General features: G+C 45.9%; 1 protein-coding gene across 1 annotated transcript in view; it reads right to left on the reverse strand.

Moving 5' to 3' along the window:
• LOC147709409 (calpain-13-like) overlaps window positions 1-26,079 on the reverse strand; it is a 454,206-nt gene that overhangs the window by 25,740 nt on the left and 402,387 nt on the right. The window contains exons 24-25 of the mRNA XM_086925978.1: window positions 15,784-15,900; window positions 13,751-13,806 (exon numbers count right to left, since the gene is read on the reverse strand). Of these exons, the coding sequence (XP_086782104.1) occupies window positions 13,751-13,806; window positions 15,784-15,900 (173 nt within the window). The remainder of the gene's footprint in view (window positions 1-13,750; window positions 13,807-15,783; window positions 15,901-26,079) is intronic.

Consider the following 26,079-nt stretch of genomic DNA (forward strand, 5'->3'; position numbering starts at 1 on the left):
TACATCTTCGCTGCGCGCCTTAGAGATACCTAAAAATAGATACTTATGGCGCATTTCAGTATTTCGTCTATATATATGAATGATCAGCGCCTTTACTCTCCATGATTTGCCTTTGTAAAGTAATTAAGTTCTGTTGATGATAATGTCACACAACTAAACTTTGATAATGAAATCTATTATCGAATGAAATAAGGTGTATGTGTGTATGCAATATATGTACATTATTTCCGTCTCATTACAGATTTGAAGGAAAATTTCCTACCTAAATACAAACTTAACAAGAGTGTTTGCACATCAAATACAACTACACTAATTGTGTAAGTACAATACCTATATGTTTGTGAGTCCTGACGAAAGCTCCGCCGACCCTCCCAGGCCCTAGGAGCTGAAACATGTCGACGCATTTTACTTACTATACTATCAGACCCAGTAACTCGGTCTAAAGATCGTACCACCTACTTTTAAATGTGGTAAAAACAACCCTCATTAAAGAACTTTAGGATTGTTTGCCCCTTTTTAAATTTTACTTCTTTTTTGCACATTTTTCTTTACACCTTTTTTCACTAATAATCTCTGGACACTGCACCCCAGACCAGAGGCGCCTCGGGTGAGGCTGGCACCTTCACAACTTCGAAGTAGCCAATGATAACTGCCATAACTCTTATGTGGGGCGGATGAACCAAATATACCGCACCTTCCAACCATAACATAGAGTTTTTTGAGGCTATTTTGATTTTCATTCCTTATGCCAATGGTCATAAGGTGTAACTAGTGTCCGTTTTTCTGTTTGATAAACACGCAAGAAGTTAACAGCCAATTGGAACAGCTACGCTCAATGACCAATGGGAAGCTTCGACGCATCACCGCATCGGGAAGTAAGTTTCACTTCTGTAACGGGGAGACGTTCGTTATTCATGGAGCCAGAATTACAAAATGATGGTTTCAAATTAGACAAAGCAGCTCCGCATCACATGAATAACTCTGAAGGTAAGCTTGGGCAATCCTGGCGCCCCTGTAGCTGCAGAAATAATTGCACGTTCCGGTTTACGCTTCTACCGGTGAGTTTGGGTGGGGGGGTTGTGTGTGCGTGCGTCTGTCTGTGTGTGTGTGTGTTGTCTGTGCCTGCATGTGTGCCTGCCTGTGCCTGCGTGTGTGCCTGCCTGCGTGTGCATGTGCTGTGAACAGCCGGCCGGGATCGGAGCGCGTGACCTGATCCGATTCCGGCCGGCTGCGTGCGCGTGACAGTCTGTTGTCTCCTCTGCCTAGTCCTTGAAAGGGAAATGACTGAAATGATTGCAATAGATCGCTTTGCGACAGCAGGGGCTTTCGCCCCTGCAATCGCAGGCGCGACCTAAAAAAGGGCACGCCACCTGTTAAAGGTAACTGTAATTATTGCAAGCAACCAGGTCACTAAGTAAATGAATGTGCTGTCCTGAAACACAATATAGCTACAGGCAAGACAAAAGAAAGACCACATCCTCCTAGATAGAATAGCACCCCACAAAACACGCAACCCCCACAGAACACACAACAGACAGTAGCTCTACCCCAACCAGTAGCTGCCACACAACAAGTCACGCAACAAATGTACCAATACGCACAGTCAGATTATCCAGAATATCAACAGTACTCATGAAATAGCCTAGAGAGGGAGGTTGGTTTGCCTCTTATTGAAGTTCCTGTAGATCAAGAGGGTCCCTATGTACATAGTCGTGTATTGGGAAAAGACAGAAAATTTTTGATTGACACAGGGGCGAGCAGAACTATCAGCAGTCATGACGAGGTTTCAGGGGCACCCCTCTCAGGCTCACAGAATATTTCCCTGGGATTTTCAGGAAAGCCTATTGTTAACGAAGTGTCAAAGCCAGTTTCCTTAGGAGTCGGTCCATTGTCCCGTACCACAGACTTGTTACTTACTAAGTCATGTCCAGAAAATTTGCTTGGTATAAAGACATTGAAAGAACTGGGAGCAGTCATTTGCTGTTCTCCGGAAGGAGTGCGATTGTTTTTACGTGATTTTAAAGGACATTATGTGTTGAAAGATTTTGATCCCAGACTCCAGAATGTACCACAGCATTTATGGGCACAAGGTCCGACTGACGTAGGTTACATGCACATTACGCCACACTGTGTCACTCTCAAACCAGGAGTAGTACTGCCACAAATCCGACAATACAAGTTACCACCTGACGCTGTAGTAGCATTACTGAAAATTGTTGACGAACTCATTGCACAAGGAGTGGTAGTAGAAACTGACTCGAACGTATGTAATTCACCTGTCATCCCTATTCTTAAACGAACAGACCCTAATGCACCACCAGTCTACAGACTAGTGATTGACCTTCGAGAATTGAACAAATGCATAATACCCCAATACCCAGTGGTCCCAGACATTTCTTCATTACTGACTGCAATTGATTCCGAAGCGACGTTCTTCACTGTAATTGATCTAAAGAACGCCTTCTTCAGTGTCCCAATCCATCCAGAGAGCCAATATCTCTTCGGATTCTGTTTAAATGGACGCAGCTTTAAATTTGCGAGAGCTCCTCAAGGATTCACAGAAAGTCCTAGTATTTACAGTCAAGCATTGAAAAGACAACTAGACAGTATTCACATGCCTGCCAACACCGCACTGCTCCAATATGTAGACGATATCCTGATCACAGCACGGACAGAACCAGACTGCGAACATGCATCACTGACAGTCTTATACTTTCTGGCAGACAAGGGGCACAAAGTGTCCCCTTCAAAGTTGCAATTCTGTGCACAGCAAGTGGTGTACCTTGGGCACTTGCTGTCCAAGAGGGGTAGACAGCTGACACAAGAACGTATTCAGTTAATTGCCAACCTTTCACAGCCCAAGACACAAAAGGAAGTACGGGCCTTCATTGGCCTCACTTCTTACTGCAGACAATGGATTCCCCAATATGCTTATCTAGCCAAACCACTCATACAGTTGACAACACAGGAGGCAGCGTCTTCGTCTGTCCTCCCTTGGACACAAGAACATACACTTGCATTCGACGAATTGAAAAAAGCCCTATGTCAAGCACCAGTTTTAGCGACTCCTTGTTACAGCAAGCCTTTTACGCTTTTTGTCACTGAACGAGATGGAACAGCATTATCTGTCCTTACACAAGATCAAGCAGGAAAACACAAGCCTTGTGCTTATTTTTCTAGTACATTGGATCCAGTGGCCCAGGCTCTGCCTGCGTGCATGAAATCAGTTGCAGCAACAGCCCTAGCAATAAGACAGAGTGATTCCATAGTGTTAGGACACCCCCTGACAGTACAGGTTCCACATTCCGTGGAAGTTCTCTTGAACAGAACACAGACACAACATCTGACTGTAGCAAGACTGACAGGATATGAACTGACATTATTTCAGCCACACATAGAGATCAGACGATGCAACATTCTGAACCCTGCTACACTCTTGCCCTCAAGCACAGTAGACACTGCACCACATGACTGTGTGGAAGTAATTAATACAGTGACGAAACCAAGACATGACTTGACAGACATTGCATAGCCAGACCCTGACCTGACACTTTATGTGGACGGTTCATGCATGAGAACAAGTACAGGAGAGTTAGTGGCCGCGTATGCCGTGACCACTGATACTGAAGTCATAGAGACACGAAGAATAGATACACTGTCAGCACAAGCAGCAGAGCTTATCGCTCTGACACAAGCCTGCATACGAGCCAAGAACTTGAAAGTAAACATATATACAGATTCACAGTACGCTTTCGGGGTCGTTCATGACTTCGGAGTGTTATGGCAGGAGAGAGGTTCTTGACCTCTCATGGGGCCAAAATTCAGCATGGTCCCCTTATTCAGGCTCTGTTAGAAGCAATACACTTGCCTACAGCCATAGCCATCATGAAATGCAAAGCACATACGAAAGCCACAGACACCATTTCCCAGGGTAACGACCTGGCAGATCGAACAGCCAAACTTACAGCCCAGACTCCAACAGACACGTCAAAGACAAAAGTGCCAACACTGACAAACAGCATGACAGTCAGGGATCCCTCACAAGATGTACTCGACATACAGACACATGCCACTCCAGACGAAATAAAGAAATGGACTGAACAAGGAGGGGTCCAGACTGGCCAGGGTTGGATGACAAAAGGCAAAGCTACATGGTTTCTTCCTGACTCTATGGTACAAGTCATCATAAACACAGCACATAGTCCAGCACACTTAGGAGAAAAGGCTATGCTAGACAGTTTACAGAATATTTGGTTCAACAAGCACCTGCGTGCCGCAGCAAAACAGAAAGTACGTACCTGCATGATCTGTTGCCAGTTCAATCCAGGCAAAGGCATTCCGGTGGAACAAGGTGGATTTCATCCTCCTGACCACCCTTTTGAAGTCCTCCAGATGGATTATATCCAGATGGACAGATTTAGAGGATACAAATATGTCCTAGTAGTTGTATGTGCACTATCTAGATGGACAGAAGCGTACCCAGTCCCAGATTACACTGCTGTGACCACTGCCAGGCAACTGGTTTGTGAGTTCTTTCCGCGGTACGGATTGGCCCGTGTCGTGTACTCAGATAACGGTCAGCCATTCTCCTCTGAATTGATGAAACAAGTATCTCTTCTGTTAGGGTACCAGTGGAAGTTCCATTGCGTACGACACCCAGAGGCAGCCGGACTTGTAGAGAGACACAACCAAACACTTAAGACAAAATTAGCAAAAGTCTGTGCAGAAAAAGGCGTGGATTGGATGGTAGCCTTGCCGGTTGCCCTCTTTTACATGCGTATGGTAGCTCATTCCAGAACAGGACTGTCCCCTTACGAAGTGGTTTTTGGTAGACCACCGAATATGTGGGGTACGCCTATGCCAAAGAAAATTACCGATGTTGACAGTAATATGCTGACAGATTACCTGGCTTCCTTGATGTCTGCACTCCTCTCTTGTCGTTCACAGGTTGCTGCCGCCTTCCCCGACAACACCCAGGTTAAGGAGCACACCATCGTCCCTGGGGACCTGGTATTTATCCGGAATTTTGATCGTTCAAGCCCTCTCGAGCCCTGCTGGCGAACACCGAAGTTAGTACTGCTTACCACGAGGACTGCCGTCAAGGTCGAGGGGCGCAAGGGCTGGATCCATGCCCAACACATCAAGAAATTCCATGGAAATACCGGAACTGTGATCGAAACTAAAGACTGCCCCGAAACCAGTGACTCAAAGTCCCCTTTGCTAGAAAAGACTCCGCAACATGAGTATAGGTCAAAATTACGGTCTAGTAAGTCAGATAGCGTTTAATTGTTTAAGTCCACCCTGTGGTGAATCAGTTAGACAGGTTCCTGACATGTATAAGATCGTAGACCAGAATAGCAGACAGAGAGATAAGAAAGAGAAATACTGCAAGACCTTACGCAGTAGATGTATAGTAACTTTGATTATTATGTTTCTTCTAAGTATATCGATTATATGTATCAGCTTGACGCTACATGTTTTCTTTCCTCCTATTGCTTCACATATACATTCTTCCTTTAACGACACTGTAGAACACACATTCAGTGATCTGCCACCCCATGAACTGTCATATCGACTAGCACTGCGCAACAATACTTTTATTCGAATGTTACACCATTCTCATCAGACTAGCAATGTAACGAATTGCTGGGTATGTGGCCGACTCCCACCTTATCAGAAAACGAAGGGAGTTCTGCCCCTCTTTCCTTTCCCGTTCTCGCACAATGGTTCGTGCGGAGCATGGTTTGCTTTAATGTCATCACAAATCAGAAAGTTCACAGATTCCCAGAGTGATTGGATTTGGGGAGATTTAAATAAAGTAATGAATAAGGCATGTTTCCCAGACGAAGATGGTCTTCCCCAGAGAAAAGGAACTGATCTAGAAAATGAAGTGTACGAACAAGGAAATGCTTCCCTTAATTTTATGATTCTGAATGTCCAGTCTGAGAAAAATACAGGTCCACCGTTCAGATCAGTCTTACCAGTAAAAGGTGAATTATGCGTTAGAAAGAAAGGATCAGTGCCTTTAGGACACAGTGATTGTAATACTGTAGTCGAGTTCAATGATAAAGGAAAGTCTACTTTCAAAGCTTCCCGCCATTCCTATTTCATTTGCGGTCAGACAGCCTATGTACGTCTGAACTTAGACTGGGGTGGGACGTGTTATATAGCATTCCTACTGCCACCCGTCTTTCTAGCCCCATCCCATTATCATCGAGATTCCCGACTAGTACATGTTAGACACAAGAGGGAGACCGATTCCCCAGTTGTCGATCAGACTGAGACAGCTTTGGAGCAATATACAGATTTCAATAAAGGATTCTTTTTCTTTATAGGTCCCGTCCAAAACAGTAAACTCATATGCAGGTTAACAAGAACATTGGAAGCAGTAGTGAATGAGACTACTTCTGCTCTAGCTAACTTGACGGAGGAGCAGTCTGCTATGAGACTTGCTATTCTCCAAAATCGCCTTGTTTTTGACGTCATCCTGGCAGATAGGGGCGGGGCTTCTAGAGTGATCGGCTCCAGTTGTTGCGTGTTTATTCCTAATAACGCGCCATCCGTGTATGCAGCAATAACAAGACTTCACAAGACAGCTCACGAGATACACCAAAACCCAGGCACATGGACTTGGTCCGGTTGGCTCTGGAGTGTAATATCAGCATGGGGATGGAAAGTGTTGTCATTTCTAGGAATGATACTGCTCATTATATTCAGTTGCTGTCTCTGTCTGCAATGTGGCCCGGCGATTTGCGGCTTGTGTGCCACTGCCTGTATTCCCCATCCACGTATACAAAAGAAAAAAGACGAGCAAATGATGCTGTATGATCAGATATATGGCATCATGAATATCGATGTGTCCTGAAGGGCACAGTAGGGAACAAGGAGGGAATGAGGAAATAGAAATTTTACGTGGCCAGTGTGTCCCCTACATGTACCCTATGTATGTCCATGTCACCATGCAATTCCCTTTCCCATGCCTGTAATAATAATGCCTCTGAATTTCCGTCTAATGTTAGCATGTCAGTTACCAAGCCCTCCATGAAAGAAATGTTAATTCTGCACTGAGGCCTATGTTGCCAACGTATTTACATGGTGCACGTTTAAAAGTCGAGATGGACTCGTTTTTGTGGCTCAGCTGAGCCAGGTCCCGAATTCAGGCTTCATGCCTCCTGATACTCTGAAAGCTGCAGTTTAGTTATGTATCCCTGAACTCTCACATACTTCCTGCTCAGCCGAGAGGTGCCCGGCTCGGCCTGCCAAGACAGTATTTTGCCTACAGTTATCTGCTCTGCTCTACAGAAACACATTCCTGCTTAATAGAAAAGGGTAAACATATTCCGCCTGCAGAAGATAGGGCCTAGCCTTTCCGTCTCCATTCAAGTGATTTACAGAACCCGCACCCATAGAAGGCCCATGGCCCCACGCAATGCACGAAGAAATATATGCACACACTAGCATTTAGTGATGAGTAGCCTTTGCTCGAGCGACCTTTAAGTCAGATAATGCATCCTCCAAACTCAAGATATCAGATAATACCAGAAGTACAGGTCGTCCTGACATCCAAGACTCCTCTACTAGCACGAAAGTCAGCTCCCCCCAGTTATACGTCAATTCCACGTCATGACCAAGTTTGCGCACAAGTAGGGTAAAGGTTCCTGCTGACTATGCAGACCCCCTCCATGTATCCACCCACCTATGACACATCTATGACTCATCAAGTGAACACCCACGTGTACGCCTTCTTACACGCCCTTTTTCACGCCCATGTGCTCTTATCTCTCTCCTACACTTGCTCCGCCTGGAGCGCTCCGCCTTCTCTATGCAAGTTTAATGTATGTTTTAACTATAAATAATGAACTCTGTGAATAAAGTTCAGATGACGATCCTTCCTGATCCCTAGTGGAGATGGAACCCGATTCTCCCTTAACTCGAGTTACTGAATTAAAGCCCTTTTGAATCGGACACCACGGACTCTGCCTCTCATTATATGCATGATCCTTGTTAATGTATAGAAATTCCGACAGGGTAATTATTTTATTTACCACACCCGCAGCATTGACATCTTACTTAACAGTAAGCTTACCATGAAAAGACAGATCAATGCAGTTTTGTCCGCCTGCTTCCACACCCTTCACATGCTTCATAAGATCTTCACGTGTCTCCCCATCGAAACCAGATGGACTGTCACCCAAGTCCTTGTCACCACCCAACTGGACTGCGGCAATGCACCCTATACTGGAAGCTCCTTGCACCTCCACAAGAGGAGACTATACGGAATTCAGCAGCCAGACTCATACCGGCTCCCTATTCAGAAGAGATTTCAGTTCAAGATGTGATCTACACCTTCAAAGCACTATACAACCAGTGGATCAGCATACATCAACCACTGCCTGAATTTCTACGTTTCCTCTAGACACCGGTGCTCAGCCTCCCTCCCCCTCCATAGCAACAGTAGATATCGCTCTTTCTCCTACCATGGCCCAGAGTCCTGGAACCACCTCTCACTTTACCCCGGGATCTCACCCTCCTGACTATTCAACTGAGCCCTCCCCTGCAGCAGTGCTCTTGGTGCCAGAATACCCTCACATGTGATTAGCTGCTCTCTACAAATTCTGATTGATTAATAGAGAGCTATCACAGAAAACAAGCTCATTACAATGATCTAAAAAACCACAGTGTTGTTTCAGTTATTGATCAAATTCCTGATTCAACTCCAAATGAAATCAGTAGACATTTCAGCGATCCTAGGCAAGCCTAATCAACTCTTATATGGCAATAGGCAAAGTTCCAGTCTTCCTTAAATTAGGTTAGGTCACTCCATTGCTAAACATGAGCTGATCCGGAAAGTCTAAATATTATTTGCCCTATTGTAACCTGCCTTTGTTTCCTGTGGAAAGTCATTGAAAGCTGCATAGATACTCAACTTAAGTAATCTATTGCTAACTGAAGCGTGCTCGAGGAACATTAATCTGGATTCAGGATGGAATGGAGCACCACTCTGCAAATAGTTGATAATGCATTACATCTCATGGACAATGGTGATCCATGACTTTTCATAGTTTTTTTTCTGTCTGCAGCCTTTGACAGGGATAACTAAAAAACACTACTGAGAACCCTCAAAGTAAGAGTATAAAAGTAGCTTTAGTGAGTTGGTTTACCTCTTACATAAAAAAAACACTCACAAAAAAAAAGAACAAAAATCTCTCATACTTAGGACGTCAAGGACTCAAAGCACAAATGTCTCTCAGGCTGTGTTTAATCTGTTTGCAGCAGAGCCTGCCACCAGGTTGCTGAAACAAACATCATATCATTTCCAAATGGATAACATAAAATGTTTACATAAAAGTTGCCTCCCAAGACCTCCTCCCACAAGACAATGTTCCGTTAAGGTCAAATCTTACAGATTGTTTAATTGTGCACGGCTTTTCACCAACTAAAACTAAGTACTGTAAAGGTGCTCCTATGCTCTCCACAGAGCTCATTCCCAAACCAGTCATGAACTGATTCACTGGAAAATAAAAAATCAACGCTTGTGCAACGTTTCTTAGGTTCACGTTAAATACAAATGTGAATCTTCAAGGCCAAATAAAAGAAATAACACAGATTGCTCTGCACCACATGAAACCTTTGAAAAGGATAACACCCTTTATACCAGCATCGTTTTCAAAACAGAGATGCAATCACTAGAGTTTTGAGGCTTGACACTAGCATCCCGAAGCCACACCTAGCTTCCCTGACAGCAGTGTTTTGAACACATCACACCAGCCTTTGCACCTCTAAAGTGGTTTCCCATCACTGATTGAGGCACTTTCAATATAGCCTTTACAACACACAAAGCCATGCATTGTGGCTCACTAACATACCTGCAAAAACAAAGTGGACTAGCCCACTGAGGTTATTGAATATATGTTAATATTCAGAGTCACTGGTGGTTGAGGCCTTAGTGCAGGACCCAATCAGTCTTGTTTATAAACCCCTCACACACCAACCTGGTCGGTGTCATGCTTCATCATTGGGGTCTAACCAGGCAGCCGAATGCCGCCTGGTTGTGCTACAACGCCTGACTACAGCGGAGCGGGTGTCGTGCAGTGATGTGATGTTGATGAAGGTGAAGCTAAAAAAGCACTTCTGGGAATCCTTACCTAATGATTTATTTGTGGCGGCCCAGAGTGCCAGGATAAAATTATGTGATGCAACTACTAGTAGAAGGATTATGTCTACGAGTTGACTATGTGATAGTGGTCTACATGTTTCAGTCCCTATTTAGAACATTTAGCGGGACTTTCTTCAGGACCTAGTGTATGGCAAAAAGTGGTGCCACGGGTGTGTTATCTCCTACACACGCGCTAAGGTGTGTGGAAAAACGTGAAAGATAAAAATGGTGCTGCTGTTACTTACAGGCACCTGGAGTTTGCGAGCAACAACTTCGCTATAACATGGTTTGCCGGCATTTCGGGGCTCGGGGGAGAGGCATCTTTGTCAACAATTTGTTACGAGCGTGTCCTCTGCGGGAAACTTACGTGGATCCCATCGTGTCCCGGCTGGTGCGGAACCGCAGAAGATGAGTTGTTAAGTACCTCCCTTTCGGTGACCGGGCACCAAAGGGAGGTACTTAACAACTCATCTCCGGCGGTTCCGCACCAGCCGGGACACGATGGGATCCACGTAAGTTTCCCGCAGAGGACATGCTCGTAACAAATTGTTGACAGAGATGCCTCTCCCCCAAGCCCCGAAATGCCGGCAAACCATGTTATAGCGAAGTTTTTGCTCGCAAACTCCAGGTGCCTGTAAGTAACAGCAGCACCATTTTTATCTTTCACGTTTTTCCACACACCTTAGCGCGTGTGTAGGAGATAACACACCCGTGGCACCACTTTTTGCCATTCACTAGGTCCTGAAGAAAGTCCCGCTAAATGTTCTAAATAGGGACTGAAACATGTAGACCACTATCACATAGTCAACTCGTAGACATAATCCTTCTACTAGTAGTTGCATCACATAATTTTATCCTGGCACTCTGGGCCGCCACAAATAAATCATTAGGTAAGGATTCCCAGAAGTGCTTTTTAGCTTCACCTTCATCAACATCACATCACTGCACGACACCCGCTCCGCTGTAGTCAGGCGTTGTAGCACAACCAGGCGGCACTCAGCTGCCTGGTTGGACCCCAATGATGAAGCATGACACCAACCAGGTTGGTGTGTGAGGGGTTTATAAACAAGACTGATTGGGTCCTGCACTAAGGCCTCAGCCACCAGTGACTCTGAATATTAACATATATTCAATAACCTCAGTGGGCTAGTCCACTTTGTTTTTGCATTATACGTCAGGGGGATAGGACTTGCCCCTCAAAATCCCTTGCTCTCTACTTGATTAGCCCCACTTACATGCCTGGAACAAAAACTCATGCGTATGTGAGGAAGCTGCTCCAAGATGCAAGAACCATCCAAGGTCCAGAAAACTGCAAAGGTTGAAGGAGCAAAGAAACACCTCTCAATTTTTTTTGTTTCAGGTAGCACCCTGAACTCAATTTCTGTCACTATAAGTTCAAACGATCAGAGATGTAGAGGTATGAGGCTTTCAAGAAAGATCTGAAACAACTAATGGTACAGCTGTATCTCTAATGATAATCCATTAATCCAGTGAAAACTTTGATCATGGACAATAGCGGCTGGCATCCAGGAAGAGTGGGTGGTAGGTGGGTGCATGCATGCAAGGTGAGTGGCAACAGTAAATAAAAGAAAAAGCCACTTAACTTGGTTGCTGCTAGTACCTCCAGAGCTGCTAACACTACTCAAACCCTATATTTTGTTTATAATTGCACATTATTTACTCCATTACTTTTGTCATCCTTTTCCCAAGACACTCCTTCCACTTGTTGGTCCTGTCCCTGCCCTTCAGCTGATTTGAAACATATGTTGTTCGATTGTCCTCCCATTTTACGTTTTTGGCAATTGGTCTGGTCCCAGTTTAAGAAGATTTTCAATTTCCAGTTTTCTTTTTCCATTGTTAACATTTTTCTAGGTTCTCTATCCCCTATTTTTACCAATTCCCCACACAGCTATAAATTAATTGACCTTTTCATTGCTATTGCTTTACATCATATTACCTCTCATTGGAAACAAGCTAATGACGTCTCCTTTCGTGCTTTGTGGAATGCAGTATGTTTTAACCACCGTCTAGATACTAATTTTGTCTCCCCCATTTCCCTTGCAATCAAACGTGATCTTTTATGGCTTCCCCTTACTGAGTATTTATCCAGAGTTGATACAATCCCACCTGCTTCCCAAGTTCGTACTGTTGAAGTTCAAAAACCACCATGATTTTATTCTCTTAACTGCATTTAATATTTTATCATATTGTTTACGTGTCTTATTTGGCAGGTTATGACTTCATTACTTCTTTTTCAGTAACATTATTATTTAATACGTTTTCATGTATCGTTTCATTAATCATATATACCTTTATCTAAGAGAGATTTCTTGTTTTTTATAACTTGTGACTGTTTCTTCATTTTCTGTCTTTGCTTCTTTATACTTCAATAAACTCAAACTTAAAAAAAAAAAACTTGGTTGCTGCGGGAAACATCCTTTACGACGCAACTTTTACCACGAGGTACCTTTACAACGCAGGTTTTTCAACGCAAGTCATTACAATGACTTGCGCTGTGGGGCGCTCTAGGATAGGTAATAGTTTAATTTACTATCCAACACCTTCCCTACTATCCACAGGGGCTGGAGTTCGAAAAGGAAATTAAACTATTCACTATCCAGCAGCCCCCAACGCAAGTCGTTGTAACGACTTGTGTTGAAAAACCTGCGTTGTAAAGGCATGCGTGGTAAAAGCATGCGTTGTAACAACGTACATCCAGTTGCTGCATGACGTCCTGCTCCAGTCCATGTTCTCTGTCTCATCCACGCTCGCGGGCTCCAGAAAATTCCCCTAACCAATCCTGGTGTTGCTCTCATGCCGGTAACCAGCATGAAAGCAGCACCAGGATTGGAGGAAGTGGCCTCTCCCAGTGCTCTCAAGAGGCCTGTGCTTTTGCTAACCTAGTTGTTTAAGAAAGCTGCGTTAAAGAGGTTTAAAATGTACATATTTGGTTGGTCAAGATCACAAGACTGTCGGCCAAAGAGACATGCGCATTTTAAACTTTGCACAGGCAGCCCTCCTCCTTGCTGCTTCTCAGCAGGCCCCATCCCAGCCTGACACTCGGTTTAGAACAGGTTGATGAAAAATAAAATGCTAATGAATTAACTTCATTACCATTTTATTTTGGTCTCTGGGGCTTTTCTGGGGGATGTCAGTGGGGCAACACTCCTAAGCACTAATGGAGGAGCCGCCCCTGATCTATTTCCTTCTCTGTCGAACAAACGGGCTCATGACCTTCCCTTGCGTTCATTGTGTATCCAGGGAACATATAAAGCTAGCGAAAACAGTAAATGCTCGTCTATGTACCCATGTATTTGTGCAAACCTCTTGTAAAGTGCGAGACACCCATTGGGTCTGGATCATGAGATTCAAACTCTACCACTAAATAAAAAAAATAGAAACCGATGCGTGTCTGACCTTCCTTTCCTAGCCATGGGTCCCCAACGAAGGTAAGCTGGAAATGCAGTTTGCAAAAGATTGCACTAAACAATGGAGTTACCCCCATGACACAAAACTGTATGAGTTTTAAAGCTTAATTCATCTTACTTGTCACAAATCTCACTATATATGCCACTCTCCATTTAGGTGACTCACCATTTCATTACTGAGATAAAGTCCATTTCCATCCCTGGGCAGAAACCGCAATGTTTCTAAAATCACAAGAAAAAAGAAGTGTGTAAACAGAGACTTCAATAGTAATCAATTTTAAATATACCGGGGCAGAGTTACAAGCCCCTTATGACACTTTTACGCCGCGGTTGCCTCACTTTTGTGACACAGCATCGGCGTAAACCATGCGCCATGTTGCGCCGTATTTACAACGTGATGCATTTAGGGAGATGTGTCACATTGTAAACCCCTGACCACATGAAACCTGCGACAGGTTTCATGTGGGCATTCCGGCACAGAGTGGGCGTTCCCTCGCAGGTACGCCTCGTAAAAGTGACGCAGTGAAATTTACAAGATTTCACAGAGTCACTTTTACGGCCGCGGTTGCCTCACTTTTGTGACGCAGCATCGGCGTAAACCATGCGCCATGTTGCGCCGTATTTACAACGTGATGCATTTAGGGAGATGTGTCACATTGTAAACCCCTGACCACATGAAACCTGCATCAGGTTTCATGTGGGCATTCCCGCACAGAGTGGGCGTTCCCTCGCAGGTACGCCTCGTAAAAGTGACGCAGTGAAATTTACAAGATTTACCAGAGTCACTTTTACAGCCATGCTGCGTCAAAACACTGCACCTGCTTGAAGCAGGCGTAGGATTTGCCAGAGCATGTTAGGCATAGGGAGCAAGTGCAGAATGCTGCCGCCAGGCTTTTGACGGGCATACCCAGATATCAATCTGCTCGCCCTGCGCTCAAGGCACTGCATTGGCTCCCTGTGAGGGACAGGGTGAAGTTTAAATCACTCTGCATCGCCCATAAAGTCCTGCAGGGGGCAGGTCCACCTATTCTGGGGAAGATGGTTCAGCCCTACAAAGCCCTCCGCTCTCTCCGGTCTGATCACCAACATCTTTTGCAGGTTGGGAGGGTGAAGAAAGTAAGAACTGGTGGCAGAAGGTTCTCTATAAATGTAGCCACTCTGTGGAATTCTCTTCCCCTACAACTTCGCTCGGAAACCAGTTTGCTTCGGTTCCGCAAGCTTTTAAAAACTTTTCTGTTTTCTGCCTAAACCCCCGCATTACTCTGTAGTTTCATTCTCTGGTGAGCGCTGGGATGCCTTTTTGGTAACCAGGCGCTATATAAAACTCAGAATAATAATAATAATAATAATAGGGTCACCCCGAGCCTTGCTGGAGCTGTGTCGCGCTTGCGACGCGACTCCAGCAATGCGCCGCCTTTCCGCCGAGGGATGCGACACGCATTTGCCCATCCGTGCGCATCTGTGGTTGCGCACGGGTGGTTTGGCATGTCGCAACTGTTCTGGCGCATCCCTGCTGATTAGCAGAGATGCGCCAGAAGTTGTAAATCTGCACCGTAGTCAGTACGTTTGTGAATAAATGGCTTTTGTTTATAGTTTTAACAAGTGGAGCAATTTTTGTCAAACATTGAGAGGCACTATAAATATATCCTCCTATTTATCAATTCATTTATTTGTTTCTCTTTATTAGCCAGAACAAGACCAGAAAGAATCAGAGTCCTGTATATGTTTCCAAAAGATAGACAAAAAAACTGCGAATTCGCGTAAAGAGTAAGGAAGCAAAGTATCGAAGATAAAATACTTTTGAGCAGCAGCTCTTTTATATGTCGAAGGTTGCACAGAATTAGATTTTTGTGTGCCCAGTTAGAACCCTGCACAATCAGTTGTCTGCAAGTCTACAGAAAGGATCTGGGCAGGTGTTTTACTTCAGACCTGGTTTGCCAGGTGACTTGAATAACGCTGCATTTGCCATAAAAAAAAGCAGCAGTAGATTGGCATAGTAACTTAACGCATAATAACTTTGTAATGTGCCCTAACCAATTGAGCCCACACTAACAGTGTAGAGTACTGAAAGCAGTTAACTTCCTGAGCAGATATCAATAAGTAATGTCATTGGCATAAATTGAAGGCAAGATTACTTTTATAGAAGAGCACGGCAATGGGACTTAAAATTCACACATAATTCAAGAAAAGAAAACTTACTGGAAGTTGTTTTAAATCGAATCATGCAGCATAAATAATCAATGATATTCATTCTCTGTGAAGGGTCTCCGTATCGATGGAATATCAGCTGCAGCATCTCCTGGCTCACATCAAGTTCTGAAAAAGAAGACCACAGAAGCATCAGTGTGACTCATACTACAGAACGTGAGTGCATCTGTTCCCACAGCTCCCTAAAGCCCTACACTCTCTGCTTCCAATTCCACATCAACCCCTCTCTTTCTTTATACTATCCCTTAGCGCTTGAAGACACTGTTCAGAGCATGGTAATAACATATACTTTCCTGTTACATGTTTCATTTATTTCACATTCCATTAGACGATACTTGCAAGGCATTCCATCTGGCTAGGCTGTCTTTCCATGGGGGATATTCTCGAGAACGTGCAATAATCATCGGCAAAATCGGTTAACGCAATGTTTCATATCCCCATCTAATGCGGTAAAATAACTCAGTGTTAACGTCCTATTCACAACACGGCAGTAATATGCGATATTTTCCTGATAACGCATCAAATGTCTGCAATAAAGGCACCGGGACGGCAATAAAAATGTAAACCCAACGTGAAAAATGTTACGATGGGCCCAACTGTGATACAAAAATCAGCGATAATTTTTGCCAGGCCTGCAATTCACACATGTCAGGCCGGAAAAATCACTATAAAAGTAGAAAAAAACCCACAAACAAAAGCAAAACAACTGCAAAGCACAATGGAGGTAGCCGGAGCAAGTAAAGAGGACAACCAGAACCCCACAAGCCACTCAGAGGACCAGCCTAGGACCTCGGGGTCAGGGAAGGGCAAGGACAAGAGGAAGAGGAAGACGCGGTTCAGTGCGCAGGAAAACAGGATCCTGATAATGGAGGTGATAGAACACCATCAACTACTGTTCGTCACTTCCCCTGTGTCATTGGCAACAAAAAATGGAATATGGCAGTCCATCGTAGACAAGGTGGATGCAGTCGGAGCGCTGATGAGGACAATGGAAGAGGTCAAGAGGCGCTGGAATGTTGTGAAGCGCAAAACCAAGATGAAACTCGCCAACAACCAGATGGCAGCAATGCAGACTGGAGGTGGGAGTCCAAGGCCACAGGAGGAGCTGGATGAGATGGAGGAAATGGTGTCCACAGTCATCAGTGTGGAGATGGTGGTAGGAGTTGGGGGACCGGGCACTGCTCAACATGACCTGACACAACAGCAGGGACTGGGGGGACAGGGGGAGATGGGCACAATGGCACACATGCACAATTAAGTATAGCACAGTGCACACCCACAATGACTCTGGAGCATGTCTCTGTTCCCCTTGTGACGCTGCAGCATACCTAGAAGCAGCAAGTAGGCCCCCATCGACTATGTGCCCCGAGGGGGCACTTCCCACAAACCACAAATCTCACAACCAACCCATGCACATGTGCCAAACCCAGCAAAGGGGCATGTCTGTGAGCCACACTGACAATGCAAGTGACACTGCATGATGAATAGCATTTGTTATGTTATGTTAGGAAGAATTTGTAAAGCAAGCGGACACCAAAGGTTTCATGGCGCTGCTCAGATGAATGTTGATGTGGCGGGCAAAGATTAGTAAGGTTGCACAAAGAGCCATGCCATGCTGCAGTCAATATATCATGACATGTTGCACGCTACGACACTGAGGTGGCTGAGTGTGGACTACATACGTAAAGGAGCAGGTCACACTCTGACACATCCACATGCACAAACAACTCCTGACGTCAACACATCTGCGGACAAACCATGCCCCAGATTCCCAACTCCCACCAAGAGTCCAACGTACCTAAGTATGCAACATCTCAGCTGTATAAGCACAGAAGTCAAAGGCACACTGCATGAAAGGGATAGGGGGCAGCAAAATCAGAGCTGCAGGGGTGAATCTCCCAAAATGCAGCACACACACATAACGTGCAGAGCACATCAACATTGACAACAATGTGGTACAAACTGCAACACGTTCACAACAGAGCAGAGGACAAAACTGGTGCCGCTTGTGTGTAGAAACTGGCCAATCAAATTTGGCATAGCAGCAAAATGTGAGTTCATAATGTACAAGTACAAACATACATCTGTGATGTTGTCAAAATGTCCACTGTCCCGCATCAAATAGGCAGCGCCTCCCAAACAGTCACAATGAACACCGTCATGCAGTCTGTATGTAAATATATACAATGTGTCAACATACATGTGAACACAAAGTTAAACAGAATCTCCCCTTCACATTGCAGAGGGAAACTCAACACCTCCTGCAGAGCAGACCGAATCTATATTCACTGTTGACGAAGAGGACCTCCACACCTTCTACACCGACGCCCTCCAAGAGTTCATTGGCAGCTACGTCAACCCACCTCTAGGAGCAGGGCAGCCCAGCTGCATCGAGAAGAACCCCACCCCCTGCACAGACCACACAGCAGGCAGCGCCCACCGCCACGGCTGCCTCCCAGGACCGCCACGAACAACACATGCCCTTTCAATGCTGTGTCTTGGGTGCCAGTAGAAGGTGGCTGAACAGGTACCGGTGGGGTTCGACCACATGGCATCCAAAATAGATGCCATACGGGGGTGTGTAAGTCCCATCAGGAACCACTCACAGTCCCTAACGGACACCCACAGTCCGCTCCATGCTCTCCAATGATCCATAGCTGACATCGCTGGAGTCCTGACTCAGAGACAAGAACAACTGTCTAGTCAGAGTGGCTCCAGCAATGTCACCCGGGAGTTGGGACACATGTGGAGGATCATGGAGAACATGGAGTGGACGTAAGCGGAAAGAGTGGCTGCCACGGCTGCACACCAGCGAGAGGTAGCTGGGTTCTTCCATGCCCTGCAGACCCTGCTCATGGCATTCCTGCCACAAGGCCTGGCACGGATGAATGCTGCTGCTACCACTCCATTCACATCTCTGCCCCCTGAAGTGTCAGTGCCACACAGTGCGGCAGACATTCCACCTCTGACCCCTGATGTGTCACAGCCACACAGTTCTGGAGACAGAGCACCACCACCCACATATGAGGCACATGAAATAGCAGAGGACGAAGATGTGGATGAATCGGTCGAGAGAAGACCCACCATGACTCTTCCCAATAGTTGTTTTGAGTTTAATTTGAATAAAATGTTTTGGAAAACATTTGGGGCATTAAAGAACCCACCTGGAAACTCTTGGTCCCGCTGCTGGTCTCCTCGTTGGTCTCCCACTGCCGCTGCAGCTTCCCAACATCATAGCGCGGCCGCAGTGCGGGGGGGACCATAAAATCCCAAGCGCCCTTGCTGCAGGAAGCCGCTTACGAGGAGGTGCTTTAAATTGAGAACAATCCCCAGCCGCGGGCAGAGCCGGGCTAAGCCCGAGCAAAGGGTGGGCCATCTGTGGCCATCCAGGGCCAGAAGAGGCCAGGCCGGGCTAGCCCCTTAACACCTCCACCATTGTTTGGGACTCAAGCCTAGCTAAGTGAGCTGTAAGACATTAACTTACTTCCAGAGATTGTATAAAGTAGGTTGTAGTAGTAATATTGCTATTTATCGCAATCTGTCTTAAAGTATGAGCAAATCTATCCCTAAAGGGGGGGTAGGGTCAGGGGGAGCGGGGACGTTAGACGCCTTTCTGCAACGGGCTGAATCTGTATTGACCAAGGAGATAGAGCTTACAGAGAGGAGGCTCTCACTTGATTCACTTAATCAGATTCTAAATCCAGCACCAGGGATAGAGTCAACTGAAGGCAAACATGTTTGCCCCGAATCCCCGCATATGTTAACATCCTCTTCCCATGGTGATCTGGTTTTGACTACACAAATCTTCAATACTATAAGCTCATCCTCACCCAGTTTCCCTCCCTCACCTCCCTCTACACGTACAAGGCAGTTACGGGCTCTACCAGTTGTCAGAGGCAAAGACCCACCTGGGAAAAGAAAAGCTAATAGTGCTCCTAAAGGAAGTCGCCAGAATGCAAAATAGGCAAGGAATAAAAATTCTGCGCTTGGGTTGGGAAGCCAAACAGAAAAATTTACGAATCAGGAAACTAACCCTAGGACGCAGGGAGGTAATAAGTCCACGGGACCCATGCCAGATTCTATTACTGAGGTTATCATGCCAGAGTTTATTGGGCAATTGGAGGAAAGGCTTAGGTCACTTATTTATCCAGTCATGGAGAAACTCGATCTAATTGACTGTAAACTCAATATTTTAGAAAATCTTTTATTGAAAGAGCAACATCCCACTAAAGGGACATAATCTATAGAAGTATGTACCGATAGTTCCTCCACCTCATTGGCCACTGGCCCCTGTGGCCCCAGCGGCCTCAGTGGCCAGTAATTTTGCTTGGGGATTGTACTCTTAAAACTCCCGCCCCGGTCCGCCGCGTCCATCTTGGGCGTTTGTAGCGGAGGGTGGAGGAGGAGCCCAGCACTTCCGGGCTCAGGGTTGCAAGCTCAGCGCTCTAGCTGCGCTGTATGAGTAGTTAATAAATACCCTGCTTTGACACACCCGCGTGGTGGAGACGAGTCCAGCCGGTGGCAGTGGCTGACTCTATCCGCTATCGCAGTGTGTACAAGTCATGCACTGCGAGCGCTGATTTCATAGCGCTTTTTTAAAACTTGGCGATTGCTGCTAACTTTTACTTTCAGTGTATTTCTTGTGTTAATTTTAATTGCGCCTCACCTGTAGGCTGAAGTAATTTTGCTTGGGGATTGTACTCTTAAAACTCCCGCCCCGGTCCGCCGCGTCCATCTTGGGCGTTTGTAGCGGAGGGTGGAGGAGGAGCCCAGCACTTCCGGGCTCAGGGTTGCAAGCTCAGTGCTCTAGCTGCGCTGTATGAGTAGTTAATAAATACCCTGCTTTGACACACCCGCGTGGTGGAGACGAGTCCAGCCGGTGGCAGTGGCTGACTCTATCCGCTAACGCAGTGTGTACAAGTCATGCACTGCGAGCGCTGATTTCATAGCGCTTTTTTAAAACTTGGCGATTGCTGCTAACTTTTACTTTCAGTGTATTTCTTGTGTTAATTTTAATTGCGCCTCACCTGTAGGCTGAAGTAATTTTGCTTGGGGATTGTACTCTTAAAACTCCCGCCCCGGTCCGCCGCGTCCATCTTGGGCGTTTGTAGCGGAGGGTGGAGGAGGAGCCCAGCACTTCCGGGCTCAGGGTTGCAAGCTCAGCGCTCTAGCTGCGCTGTATGAGTAGTTAATAAATACCCTGCTTTGACACACCCGCGTGGTGGAGACGAGTCCAGCCGGTGGCAGTGGCTGACTCTATCCGCTAACGCAGTGTGTACAAGTCATGCACTGCGAGCGCTGATTTCATAGCGCTTTTTTAAAACTTGCCGATTGCTGCTAACTTTTACTTTCAGTGTATTTCTTGTGTTAATTTTAATTGCGCCTCACCTGTAGGCTGAAGTAATTTTGCTTGGGGATTGTACTCTTAAAACTCCTGCCCCGGTCCGCCGCGTCCATCTTGGGCGTTTGTAGCAGAGGGTGGAGGAGGAGCCCAGCACTTCCGGGCTCAGGTTTGCAAGCTCAGCGCTCTAGCTGCCCCTACCTCTCCTATAAAATGTGATTAGGACCGCGACCGCGCAGCGGACGTGCCGAAAGCGCGCCGAAGTCGCGCCAAAGTCAAGCCCGTCTGCGCCCGTCCGCGGCCGGACGGGGCGCGGGGCCACGACTCCTGGCCATTTAACATCCTCCAAGATACGGTATGATAGACAGGAGCTGTTAGATCTCTGTCCCGATGTCACCCTATCATGTAAACACACTATGGAGGCGCTGTCATTGCACAGTTGTCCTATATGCTACTTCACGCCTGACGAGCCACCCACTAAGGCATGTTCCAATAAGCAGATTAAGGCGGGATTGATAAACTGCCGTTCTCTCAGCAAACATAGTATTCAGATATATCAGCTATTGGAGGATGATGGATTTGATATTTTGTTTTTTACTGAGACCTGGCTAGGAGAACTCTCTGACCCTGACATCATAGAGGCTATGCCTCCTGGCTACTCCCTCTCCAGACTGGATAGGAAGGATGGCAGGGGAGGAGGAATTGCAATTGCCACAAAAACTCCCATACAATACTCCCTATCTCCTCTTACTATTGATCACTGTGAAGCAGGATCATTTACTATCATCATAGATCCTCAACTCTCCCTCTCGGGCATTCTGGTGTACAGACCCCCAGGGAGACTGTATGACTTCACATCTAGCCTGTTAGAAGCCACTGCTCACCTAGCAATAAGGAAAAGCAGATTCCTGGTGCTTGGTGATATGAATGTTCACTTTGATGACCCCCTCGACTTAGAGGCTATGGACATCAGGTCTGTACTCCAATCCCTACAGCTTGACCTAATAAATCATGACCCAACTCACAGACTTGGCCACCTCCTAGACCCTATCTTTGGGAACGGTTCCAGAGTGCAAGCTTCACCTCCAATTCCAGTACCCTGGTCTGATCATTCCATTATTCCATTCCATTTTCAGATATCTGAGTCTGATCCAAAAAATGACTTGGACCACCGGTACCTGCGTCGGAAATGGAAAAGTTTCTCCCATGATACTTTTAACGAACTGCTCGAAACAGGAGGCTCTCTAGAAGGCACAGACTGTGAAACAGCATACAGTCAGCTGCAGAATCGAATTTTAATGGCCCTAGACAAAACTGCTCCTATTCGCAGTATGAAAAACTTCAAAAACGCCAGAAAATCCACCCTGTGGTACACTCCTGAACTCCAGGCAATTAAATCAGCATGCAAAAAATTAGAACGCGAATGGCGTATCAACTTCTGCCCAGATATCAAAATACAATACAAAAAAGCGCAAAAGGAATATAATAAAAAAAATCCGTACTTCCAAAGCCTTGCATTACAAAACGCGCATTGGGGAGGCAGAGAACTCCTCTAAAGAGCTTTTTAAAATTTTTAAAGAAATCTCAGTGCTTACAAATGGTAATGTGTCCTGCAATAACTCGGTGGAAACCTGAAATAAAATTGCACAATACGGCTCGGCGAAAATCACCAACATCTATGCCAGTTTTTCCGGCAACCTGACTTCTGGCCATGATTTTATGGAAAGCGTAGATGTTAGTCCTACTGAGCCTTGCCTACAATGCCTCTCGGTTCCCCCTCCTGAAATGCTTATAAACGTCTGTAAGAGCGTCAAATCGGGCTCCCCTCGCGACCCGGCCCCCCCAAAAGTACTTAGAGAAAGTTTACAAGTACTGGAACCTTATTTTAGGCACGTTATCCAACTATCCTTTTCTTCAGCTTGCCTCCCGGAGGATTGGAAGAAAGCAATAGTACTACCAATCAAAAAGAAACCCAATGTGAGTCAGGATATCTTGGAAAACTTACGACCCATCTCTCTCCTACCATACCTTGCGAAAGTGACCGAAAAAATAGCCAATAAACAACTTATGGCTCACTTAGAATCTAATAAATCCCTGCACAGCTCCCAATCTGGTTTCCGGATGAACTACTCCACTGAGACAGCCCTCCTGAGAGCGACTGAAACTCTACGGGCAGGAGCTGACGAAGGTCACACGATGGCACTTATTATGCTGGACCTCAGTGCTGCGTTTGACACTGTAGCACACTCCATCTTGCTACAGTGTCTAAACAAGGCTGAGGTCACCAAGGCTGCATTGGGATGGCTAAAAGCTTTCCTCATAGACCGCAGCTTCCAGGTTCAGAGAGGCAATCTCCTCTCAGATAGCATTGCCCTAGAACAGGGGGTGCCTCAGGGCTCTGCCCTGAGCCCCACCCTGTTCAACCTTTCTATGGCCCCGCTGGCAGATGTGGTTCAATCGTACGGCATAAAATTAGTATCTTACACCGACGATACCCAACTCCTCATCTCCTTATCCCAGGCACCCACCTTAGCAGCCGCAAACTTTAAAACCTGCATGCAGGAGCTTGCAGGCTGGATGAACCAACACTGCCTGAAGCTCAATGGCTCTAAAACAGAGGTTCTTGTGATAGGGGGAAACACGGCTAGTTGGACTCAGGAATGGTGGCCTCCTTGTTTAGGTCCTCTACCTACTCCTTGCAAGGAAGCAAAGAACTTGGGTGTGTGGGTTGATCCCAAGCTTTCCTTTGACAGCCACGTCCATAAAGTAGTAGGGAAATGCTTTGGGGTGCTGAAGACCCTAAACCGCACTCTGGACCTTCTTCCTTTAGAGGCCAGACGCACTATGACCCAAGCTCTAGTCACCTCCCGTATTGATTACGGTAATGTGCTACTTTTAGGGACAACAGAAAAGAACATCAGAAGGCTGCAGGTTCTCCAAAACACGGCAGCGCGGCTAGTCCTCAGGCTACCCAAAAGAGCAGCCTCCAAGCCCACCTTGGCTGCTCTTTATTGGCTTCCTATAAAAAAGAGGATCCTGTTCAAAGCGCTCCTAATATGCTACAGGATAACCTCTCAGAAAGCCCCTGAATACCTGAAGGATCTTGCCATCCCCTACGTGCCCAATAGAGCACTTCGCTCTATGGGAACTGGTCTTCTTAAAGCCCCCCGGATAAATAAGGCCAGAATGGGAGGCCGCTCCTTTCGCGCGCTGGCAGCCAAAAATTGGAACTCTCTCCCTCTGAACATCAGACTAGCTGAGACTGAGACAATATTTAGGAAACTTCTAAAAACCCACCTATATACCCTATAGGTCTTTCACTTTCTCCTGCTGCTCTCTCCACAGCGCGGGGACACGCCGGGATGGCGTCACCAGGCGCTTTATAAACCCCTTTATTATTATTATTATTATATCGGCCCTTGTAATAGGCACAAATCCTGGAGCGAAGTCTGGACCCAGGTGTCCAGTAGGGAGACTACACCAAACGGGAAACAGCTCTCCTAAGGATGTATTTCTTCACCTCCCTTCGGAGGCATGTCCCTATTCTATCATTTTGGCAAATGTCCCAAACATTTTGGATAGTGAGGAGGAGCATTGGTCCACGCTCAAAAATAAGGCTCTCCATTTTCTGAATAAGAAAACTGTGCTAGGAGAACATCTTTTTAAAAATTTTAAGATGGTGAGAAGGGTGGCCTGGGTGGGACACACAAGGAAGGGTATGGAGGGAGACTGTGTTGTTGTGAATTTTGGATCTCCGGAGTTGGTAGGGCATATCCTGAGGCAGGCAGGATCATTCAGGATCCATCATGACTGTATTAACGTTTTACCCTTGGGTTATTTTTATCATCCACCCACCCACCCAGGAGCCCATATTAGAAGAGATTACCCAACTCAGGCAGATCCCTCTACTAGTTTTGCCCCATTGAGTAATAGATTTGAGGTTCTTAGTTCACTGGACATTCACGATTGACTTCCACGTGAACAAGGCAAGAATCCTCTGGAAGTTAGACCAGTTAACACCCATAGAGTGTCTTCACACGTATGCCCTAGCTCACTGGAAGTGAAATCCTTAGCCCAGGCAGATAATGCATCATTGAGCAGACTTGCCAACAACAACAGTCTGTCTCAAGAGGTTTCTCAAATTGGGCAAAGAGGAAATGGAGGGTTAGGTGATAGCGGACCTCACGGTCAATACAAAATCGATATTGGTCCTGATGCAACATCATTGGTCTCGTGGAATGTGGCTGGACTTAGAAGTAAGGTTACATCACAAGATTGGTTGTCTTTTCTAGATAGTAAAGATTTAGTATTGCTTCAGGAAACCTGGCTGGTTGTACCAGAGCATAGACCCGGATATCTTAACTTTTTCGTACCAGCAATTCCAAGTTTGCGGGGGAGACCTAAGGGGGGTTTATTAAAGAGGGTAAGATAAGATAGCAGATATACAGTAAAACAACTGGACACGAAAAGCAGTGACATTCTACTAATCCAAGTTCAGTGCCCCGAATCTACGGTTCTTTTTATTTTTAATATTTATCCAAGGGGTTTGCCGGGGGGAAACCCTCGGACACTATTGAACAGTTAGATATACTCCTCGAGTTTTATCATAAAAAAGGTAACATCATAGTAGCGGGAGATTTCAATTGCTGTTTTGAACCCCTGGACAGTAATGACATAGATCTCACCTTGGAAGAAGATTGTTCATGGAATATTCCTCAGTTGTCATTATTGCCAATTAAAAAGTGGACAGAGGCCGCACTCCAGCTTAAAGTTGTATGTGTTAGACAAGGGCTACGGGCAATAAATGGCAGATCAGCTTCTGATAAAAGTGGGGCCTTTACATTTAACAACGGTCTACGTAAGAGCTGTATTGACTACATACTCACTAACAAAGAGAATAGGCCCAATATTAAGGACATGAAGGTAGTTGAAAGGGTCGAAAGTGA

Source organism: Lissotriton vulgaris, chromosome 6, assembly GCF_964263255.1.
Source record: "Lissotriton vulgaris chromosome 6, aLisVul1.2, whole genome shotgun sequence".
Taxonomy (NCBI): domain Eukaryota; kingdom Metazoa; phylum Chordata; class Amphibia; order Caudata; family Salamandridae; genus Lissotriton; species Lissotriton vulgaris.